This window comes from Trematomus bernacchii, unplaced genomic scaffold, assembly GCF_902827165.1.
Source record: "Trematomus bernacchii unplaced genomic scaffold, fTreBer1.1, whole genome shotgun sequence".
In the NCBI taxonomy this organism is placed as follows: Eukaryota; Metazoa; Chordata; class Actinopteri; order Perciformes; family Nototheniidae; genus Trematomus; species Trematomus bernacchii.
The window spans coordinates 557,617-567,191 of record NW_022987569.1 but is presented as its reverse complement, the minus strand read 5'-3'; the positions used below and the strand labels follow the sequence as shown (position 1 = coordinate 567,191).

The following is a 9,575-nucleotide window of genomic DNA, read 5'->3' as shown; positions in this document are numbered from 1 at the left end:
CATTTGAACCTCTTCAGAGACTCCATTAGTCTCGTTATTTAAAGCTCCTCTCCTGGGCGCGAGAACATCGAATACTCTAATAGGGGGAAATAGTGAGCCTGGCTTTTTCCAAAATGTTTACAAAATAGACATTTAAGTGAACTTAATATATCTCTGTACGATAAGTGAAATGTAAAAACAATTTGGCAACTTGTTTTGGTCCCAGCCAAGAAATAGCCCGACCCATAATCTCCTGTTAAACATCTTATTGATGTTTTTACTCCTCTGATTTGGTATGGATTAAACAAACTGGATTCAGAGCTGCTGATAGGTGGATTTTGTTACCTTTGGACAGGCTGGCTTTGTCTTCCCCTGTTTCCAGTCTTTATGCTAAGCTAAGCTAACCAGTTGATGGCCTTATTTCTAAGAAACATATACAGCAATCTTAATATCTATGATCAGCTGATCCAAGAGGGTTTTAAATAGTTTATAAAGCTTCAGAAGAACCAAATCTATCAGACAAATGTAGTTAAGTAGAAATGGAAATAGTTAGGTACATTTTTTAAGCTACTTTCCCTAAATTGGGAATAAGTGAAAACTGTACTTCAGTAAGTACAAAAAAATAACATTCTTTGTTCCTTTTTTTTTATCCATTGAGGCTTTGTTCAAACTTTACAAGCAGTGTGCAGAGAGGTGGACGAAATACAATTAACAGGGTTCTTACGGTCATTGAAAACCTGGAAAAGTCATGGAAATTCAAAATGCTAATTCCAGGCCCTGGATAAATTATGGAAAACAATATTTTCCCCAAAGTTTTGGAAAAGTCATGGAAATGTAACTAAAGTTGCATCAAATATAATTTATATTTTATCTAATCGCCGAAATAGTAATACTATAATGATAATAAATACTGTATCGTATAGCAATGAAACGTAAAATGGCATTTAACTGTCGAGGTATTTTGCTAGTGAGAGATTTTAGTAGAAGCCTACTATTTTATTTGTTTTAGATACGCACAACATGTTTCATATGCAGACCATATTTTCCTGTTCCATGTTAAAATAAACCATTTTCAGTGGTACCGCTGAGACAGAGTAATTTTTTTGGTCATGGAAAATTAGGTAAAGGTCATGGAGAAGTCATGGAAAAGTCATTGAAAATCATTGGTGAAAAAGTGTATGAACCCTGAATTAACATAACACAACAGACAGCTGAGATGTAACATTTTAATTTCCCTGGTTTGTTAAACCACTGCAGCCTAATGTTTAATGATCAGGTATTGTTGATTTTCCAAGTAACTGTAAATACATTTTGTACCAATATACTGTAATTCAATAATCAATCCTGAACTTCCCCTTTAAAACACACCAGAGACCCATCATTTTCCCCTCAATTGAAAATTATAAAAAAAATATATGTATATATACAGTATTTTACTAATGAAAAAGGAGTGCATTACTTCCACTAGTAATGTGTGCAAGTATGAAACACTTTTTGAACACACAATTCTGAGACAATAAATACTTTTCTCGTCCCCCTGACATATAAAGAAGGGGCAAAAGTTTATTTCTGAGTAAATAGTTTTCTGATCACTTCAAGTCATGACGGCAGGTAGTGCAATCCGTAGAATAAACTAGAGTACATTAGAACATACTCATCAGTATTTTATGTGTCTTTATGCGTCTCATCAAGGTGAACCATATGTGATCAGATTCTGAAAAATTAACAATGTGTATAATGTGTTTTCCCAGTTTAATATATGTATTACATTTAGTGAGAGTGAATCTTTCTGAAGAAAATCAAATGGTTGTTCTACTCAGTGTGATTGACAGGAGAGATGATCAGAGGGGCAGAGTTTTTACCACCATTGTTAGGACTGGGACCAAAGTATGGGTAGAGTTTCTCTTTGAAGCAGCAGCCAGTGAAGGAGTAGATCAGAGCTGCAGCATCAACATCATAAAAGGAGACCAGACCCTCCTCATAATCCACAAACACCCCCACCTTCTCAGGCTGAGACTTCAGAGAGAGACGGACTGGAGGACCAGCAAGAGCTTTGTACTCATTTGTATTCCTCAACCATATCATCCAGTAACCATCCTGAGGAGTCAGTGTGATGAGTCCCTTCCTGTTGATCGACTCTCTGACCACTCCTAGAGTCCACTCAGTCTTCCCTTTAACCTGAACCTCGTGATAAAATCTTCCTGAAGAGAAACTCTGCTTTGCTAAGACATTGACACAAGAATCAAATCTCTTTGGATTGTCTGGGAGATTCTTCTTCACATCACCATGTTTAACTTGTTTTCCATCATCAGACAGGATGAGTCTGGGATGTGCTGTATCAGGATCAAGAGTCACCTCCACCTCATACTGCTGGACCCTCTTCAGCTCGAGGAGCTTCTTCATCTGTTTACTGAGCGTCTCCTCCAGCTGAGTCACAGCTCTACTCACAGTCCCCTCATATGAAGGTGGACGGACCCTGACTTCTGTCCAGTTCTTGGTGGGTGGAGCAGCGTTCAGGGACGTGAAGCTTTGGAGGAGGTGGAGCTGGTCTTCAGAGCGTGAGAGCTGCTCCACCTCAGAGCTTCTCTTCTTCAGCTCAGAGATTTCCTGTTCCAGCTCTTTGATGAAGCCTTCAGCCTGTTCCTCTGCCTCTCTCTGCTTCTCTTTGATCGTGTCGATGAGCTCGGCCTGGCTTCTCTCAACAGACTCCTTCAGAGCGGTGAAGACCTGAACACCATCTGCTATCTCTCTGTCTGCTCTTTCCTTACTGAGCTCCACTGAGCGATTCATCACCTGAATCTTCAGTCGTCTCTTCTGGATCATCTGCTGAATTTCAGCCTCTGTCTTCCCCAGCTCAGCCTTCTTTCCTTCATATCCTTCTTTCAGAGGAACTACATCATGTGTCTTGTGGTCTAAAACAGTGCAGAGCATGCAGACACACACCTGGTCGGTCTTACAGAACAGCTCCAGCAGTTTATCGTGCTTCACACACATCCTGCTTTCCAGGTTCTCCTCAGGTTCGATCAGCTGATGTCTTTTCAGACGTGAAGCTGTCAGATGAGGCTCCAGGTGAGTCTCACAGTAGGAGGCCAGACACACCAGGCAGGACTTCAGGGCCTTCAGTCTGGTTCCAGTGCAGACGTCACAGGGAACTTCTCCTGGTTTGACAACTTGTTGCTCTGAGCTGCTGCTGCTGGCTTTCTGTTGAGCTGACTGTCTGAACTGAGCAGCCATCTCAGAGATGAAAGTGTTGACGCGCAGCTCAGGCTTTGTGTTGAAAACCTCTTTACAGTTGGGACACTGACTCGGGACATTTCTATCCCAGTGTTCAGAGATGCAGGCTTTACAGAAGTTGTGTCCACATGGTGTGCTGACTGGATCAGTGAACACATCCAGACAGATGGAGCACAGAAACTGATCTTCAGTCAGCAGACAGCTGGCAGCAGACATGTCTCTCTGAGGACAAAACGTGTGAAAAAAGCAAAAACTGTAATGTATATATGATTTAATCTCTTGTATCTGTTTGCTATAAGTCAAATAGATGGTGATACTGAACTCTGCTGATGTATCATGATTATGCGGAGGGTGAAAGAAAACCTGGTCTCACCAGAATGCGTGACTCCACCACGACTCCTTAACACCGCAGTGCGTGGTGGAGTCACGAACTTTGCTACATTTTCGTCTCTGCACCACGCAAACAACCCCAATGTAAAGTGAATGAGGCTCCTTTGTCGTGGTGCACACACGCATTTTTACAACGTCCCGCAGTGAGCTTTTATTCTATAAAACGTTTTTAAAATCTACTTTATAGCTTGTAGTAACTCACGGGAGGCTTATTTTATTTTATTTGTATTCATAATCATTTTTATTTTTCGTCAGAATGTATTATGGTGCATTAGTTACGAATATGTGTTCTCAAAAAACAGTGCATTGTGTGTAATACAACTGTGATTTTTATTAAATTAGTTAGTTTTTAAGGAAGGCCAGAGCTTCAGCTGTGTCAAATAGATTGTTCCCTTTAGTTAACGTTATTTAAAAGATAATTATATTCCTATTTGATCATGTCCCCTTTATTGTATTACGGACACAGAGAGCAATGTGAGCGTCCATTCCCATTCATTTTACACCCGGAAGTAAGTATTCTCCTTACTGTCGATTGATTTTACAGTGATATCTGCACTACTCATCGACTCAAAAACACCAGATTATCCTTGTTAATTACACAACATTGATTGGTTTAAATTGTGTGCAATGCTTTTGTAATTTTCCCCTTCGATTCGGAGAAACAAATATGTGTTCAGAGTTTAGGATGGCCGAAGACACTACACTACCCAGAATCCTCAGCTATTGTTCCGCTTTGCCTCAAGCTCTGTGATTGGTTGACCTCCAACTGCATTCCATATGGAAAAAAAACGTTTCGTAAAAGATAAAATCATTCTTTATTCAGCAGTGCTTGCTTTACTCTTTGAAAGTCATCACATGAATGCATTGTAATGAATGGTTTGGCTGCATTAAACATTACACATCTGTCGTAGTTCTTTATTTATCTACAGCAGACGTGTCAAACTCAAGGCCCGCGGGCCAAATGTGGCCCGCCACGTCATTTTATGTGGCCCGCGAGAGCTCGCAAAGAATATAAACAGTTTATTATACGGTTACATGCCGTTTAAGCACGTTGCCCATAAACTGCATGTCCCAAAATGCATTTCGTTTTGTGACGTGCGCACTGAAGCGACTTCCTATCAGCAGCGGCACTCTGAGGCGGTGAGTGAGCAGTGTGTGACTGTGAGTGACACAGAGTTGAAGGAACATAATTTACAGCGGCACAGAGACACCAAACACGGAGCAAAGTCTGCTTCAGCAACCGAGACAAGCAACTCCAGTCCCAGAACAAACAGACAGAATGACCCGCTCTTTAAGAATCAGTCGGTGTTGCTGCGGCTCAGAGACACACATGGATTTATTATGTTTTAGAAAAACTCGCGTTACGGTTATTTCCGGTTTCTGGTTGATTAAAATATATGAGGTCTTGGCTTGCAGAGTATGAACGTCTTTTTGCTATATTCAGACGATAAATACTTATAAATACTTGTGTAAAGTTTGTAAAGGAAGGAGGAAAACTTCCGCGATCCCTGTCCCCTCTCACTCTGTTCCTCCTCAACACGCCGCCGCCCCCCCCCCCCACTCACTGCTTACTGAAATAGTGAGTGACAGGTGATAGTAACACAGCAGGATCTGGGACAGGGGGTTCTCAAAGTCTTGGCTTTCAGACTATTAAAATATTATTGCTGAATTCAAATGAAATATAGCCTTCTTAAATAATGCTTGATATACAAAAGAAAAATACTTTATTATTCACAAAAAATAGATTTCACAAACATTGTATCTCTTTTTGATAAGATATGATGAGGCTAACTAAATTTCATAAATTCATGGGATTTATGTAACAGTAAGAGAGTGAAATGTTAGTCTGAGCCCACATACAGTATTTTTGTGTCTACGTGCACAATACATTAATGCACAACCATGTGCTTTCAGACGTAGTTATTGCCAAAACCAATAATACTCCAATGCAGAGGCAATATTGTTATACAGTATAAAACATTATTTTGATATTTATATATGTATATTTATATAGTGTTAAAATTACAACCGGCCCTTTGAGGGCAACCATAATGCTGATGTGGCCCGCGATGAAATTGAGTTTGACACCCCTGATCTACAGAGATCGGGCCTCAGAATAGACCGGAAACTATTCTTTTACCGTTCGGTTTTAATTTCAGAATAAAGTTAGTAGTAATAATTTGTTTTGATATTATTGTTTTTTATTAACTACTAGACCGCTGGGTCATGTTAAGACCATCTTTTCTGTGTTGCTGTGGGTTTTTTTACATCGCTTTTGTGTTACAAATATCAAAACAATAACAGAATATATCCGTCGTAAACTAAACCAGAAACAGCAGTATATTTTATTTTGTTAACACTGTAAACTTGACAGCTTTTTAACCCGCACCTCCTACTGGTTAAAGCACGTTATTACACGTTTAGAGTAATTGCAATGCAGGTAGATTGTGTTGCTTTTTAATGACTGTTTTAAAATGCCTTTTTCTTAATGTCTTTCATTTTTGAAAAGCACTTTTGAATGTGTTATATTTGATGAAAACATTTAAATATTAAGAGTATATACTCTTAATATAGTGGGAAAGTGGAAGGTCAATGATATAAATAATATAGAATAGAAAATATCAAGAAGATACTGTAAGTGATCTCTACAATAAAACAGTTTAGTGCCTGATAGGAGGATGTGCAAAACAGACAAACTAATAAGGCTTTATTTAAACATTAAAGAATACTTTAGGTTAAGGTCGTCTTTTAAATAAGAAAAAAGCTTTGGGGGTATCTACAGATATTAAGCTTGACAAAGTACTTAACGTCTAATATATTGCATTGTTTGTTTTGGAACTTGACAATCAACTTTCCTGCAAATATTATACATATTAATTATACTCTTATAAGATGTATGTAGATAGTATAAGAAATGTGCAGAATATGTTTAATGGTGGAGGTACACAGATATCGATAGATGTCTTGTAATGCACTGTTGAGGAACCTGTGACCCAAGTGTTTCATTCATTGCATAACTGTGCAATAGTTGCGTAGTTGTGTATATGATATGTCAATAAACCTTAGAAAATCTTGAAATCTTGAAAGGGATGTGCAAAATAGCCATTATATACAGTTTTTAATTAACTATTAGTAGAGAATAATGAGTAATGAATATACTTTATAGGGATCTGCAGATAAATATTTAGCCTTCTCAAGCACCCACTACCAAATATCTCGCCTGATTGTTGGCACTTGACAATCACCTTCACTGAATTTTACTCAGGTGTAACTAAAGTCTGATTTAAGGGTTGTTTATATTTCAAATCTGTAAAGTAACTAAAATAAATGTAGTGGAGTAAAAATACCAGGTTAACCTTAAAGAAAGCCTTCAGGATTATAAAAGACCCCCATCACCCCAGCCACAAACTGTTCTGTCTGCTGCCGTCTGGCAGGCGGTACCGCAGCATCCGGACTAAAACCACCAGACTCAGGGACAGCTTCATCCCACAGGCCATAAGACTATTAAACACCTGAACTTTTAAACAACATCCATAACATTCATCTGGCTGCTACTTAGAAATTATTTATCTAATATATCATATTCAATCACTTGTATAGACTCTTATTGCACTCTTTCACTTTTTACTATTTTACTATTTTTATTTTTGTATTGACTTGCACTATTTGTTCTGTGTATCTGTTTTAATGTGTTGCACTGTTGGAGGAGCCTGTGACCTAAGGGGGGGGGGGGGGGGGGGTGGTCGGACACGTTCTAAGCACATGGTGTAGTCCCATAGCTGAGGATTCTGGGTAGTGTAGTGTCTTCTGCCATCCACACACTACGAACAAATATTTGTTTCTCCGAATCGAAAGGGGAAAATACAAAAGCATTGTACACAATTTAAACCAATCAATGTTGTGTAATTAACAAGGATAATCTGGTGTTTTTGAGTTGATGAGTAGTGCAGATATCACTGTAAATAAAATCAATCGACAGTAAGGAGAATACTTACTTCCGGGTGTAATATCCTCCGTTATCCAATGGGAATGGACGCTCACATTGCTCTCTGTGTCCGTAATACAATAAAGGGGACATGATCAAATAAAAATATAATTATCTTTTAAATAACGTTAACTAAAGGGAACAATCTATTTGACACAGCTGAAGCTCTGGCCTTCCTTAAAAACTAACTCATTTAATAAAAATCACAGTTGTATTACACACAACGCACTGTTTTTTGAGAACAAAAATTGGTAAATAATGCACCATAATACATTCTGACGAAAAATAAAAATGATTATGAATACAAATAAAATAAAAGAAGCCTCCCGTGAGTTACTACAAGCTATAAAGTAGATTTTAAAAACGTTTTATAGAATAAAAGCTCACTGCGGGACGTTGTAGAAATGCGTGTGTGCACCACGACAAAGGAGCCTCATTCACTTTACATTGGGGTTGTTTGCGTGGTGCAGACACGTAAATGTAGCAAAGTTCGTGACTCCACCACGCAATGCGGTGTTAAGGAGTCGTGGTGGAGTCACGCATTCTGGTGAGACCAGGTTGGTGAAAGATTGCTCAAATTTGCAGTACACTGTTATTGTTAAATGTTAAAAAGATATCTCTGTTTGTTAATATTATAATTAAATCTGGAAAATCATAGCAGCATTCAGTTTAAACTCTAAGAAACACAATGTGTAAGCTCTAATACTGTTGGGGGATTTTGCCGTTGTTGAACAGAGGAGTGAAACCTCCTGCTGAGCATCACTGAAGTTAATACTAGTTGTTGTTGTTAAAAAACAGTAAACGTTATCAGCTTCAAAAGGGAGACAGCAGTTACTACAGAAACAGGTTCAAAGCTCAAGGCTACTTACCACAGTGTGTACAAATGATATGAAATGAAATATGTAATTGTCATGCCCTTTATAAGCAACACTTGTAACATAACACCAGATCCCTTGCTTTGGACAGTCCAGAACAAATCTAATATTTAGATTCTACTTTGTTTAATAGAGTCGATTATAATGATGTTTTCAAATACAGGAAATATGAAAATAAGTATAAGCTAATGCTAGCTTTGACTGTATGCTCTCTAACCTAACTTAAAGGTGGGGTAGGTAATTTTGGAGAAACCAGCTCGAGTGCGCTAGAATTTGAAAATACACAACCGGAAAAAATCTGCCACTTCCTTACAGAGCCCCTCCTCCAACACACACGAACACGCACATGACCAATGAGGGCACGAGATAAGTTTGTGCACAGATGGAAGGCTGACAGGCAGGTAGGACATCCAGTTATTTTAGCCGGGCCGGCTAAAATGATTGGTCATGCTTTTTACAGTACTACGGCTTCCACAGATGAACATTTTTTTATGGATTTTGTGTCAAAGCACTTAAGATATTCATTGCTATCGGGATGTTAAGAGCATTCCATGGAATATAACAAAAAGTGTATCTCGAGCTGGTTTCTCAAACTTACCTACCCCACCTTTAACCAGAGTTTATTTGTGGCTCTTGCTAATGTAAAAGTTGAGGTTTTTATCTTAACTGACACTTTTCTATAGTGTTCTTTATATGAATCCAACTTTGACTAAATATTTAGTTAGTGATGTGTCTGTAGTGTACTCACCAGTGTTTGCAGAGTCCTGCTGTGTTGTTGATAAAAAGCTGCTGGATTCAGTTGAGTGTTTCTTCAGAGAAACAGAGACTTGTCTCGGCTGCTGCTCTGTTGTCGCTCAGACAAACTTCAACTTTGATTTCTGGGAAATTGAAACTCTTCTCTTACAGTGTGGTTCAACCTGTCAGTGGCAGTTTGCCAAGAGGGAGTGGAGGAAGAACTGTTGAGGCTTGTTATCTTTGTTACGATGCATTTTACAGCTGATCCAAGAGGCTTTTCAAATAGTGTCTTGAGCATAAGTAGGAATATTTTTCTCAATACATAAAGGACATCTCTTTACCCATCTGGAGATTTATAGCTATATTTCACAACGCTG

At 38.6% G+C, this 9,575-nt stretch overlaps 1 protein-coding gene across 1 annotated transcript; it reads right to left on the bottom strand.

Annotated features, from left to right (window-relative positions):
• Positions 1–1,191: 1,191 nt before the first annotated feature.
• On the bottom strand, positions 1,192–9,338 carry LOC117479164 (E3 ubiquitin-protein ligase TRIM21-like). The gene is made up of 2 exons (XM_034126166.1): positions 9,212–9,338; positions 1,192–3,435 (listed from the first exon to the last, which is right to left on the bottom strand). The coding sequence occupies exon 2, from the start codon at positions 3,427–3,429 to the stop codon at positions 1,792–1,794; it is 1,638 nt and encodes a 545-aa protein (XP_033982057.1). The 5' UTR covers positions 3,430–3,435; positions 9,212–9,338; the 3' UTR covers positions 1,192–1,791.
• Between the last annotated feature and the right edge of the window lie 237 nt (positions 9,339–9,575).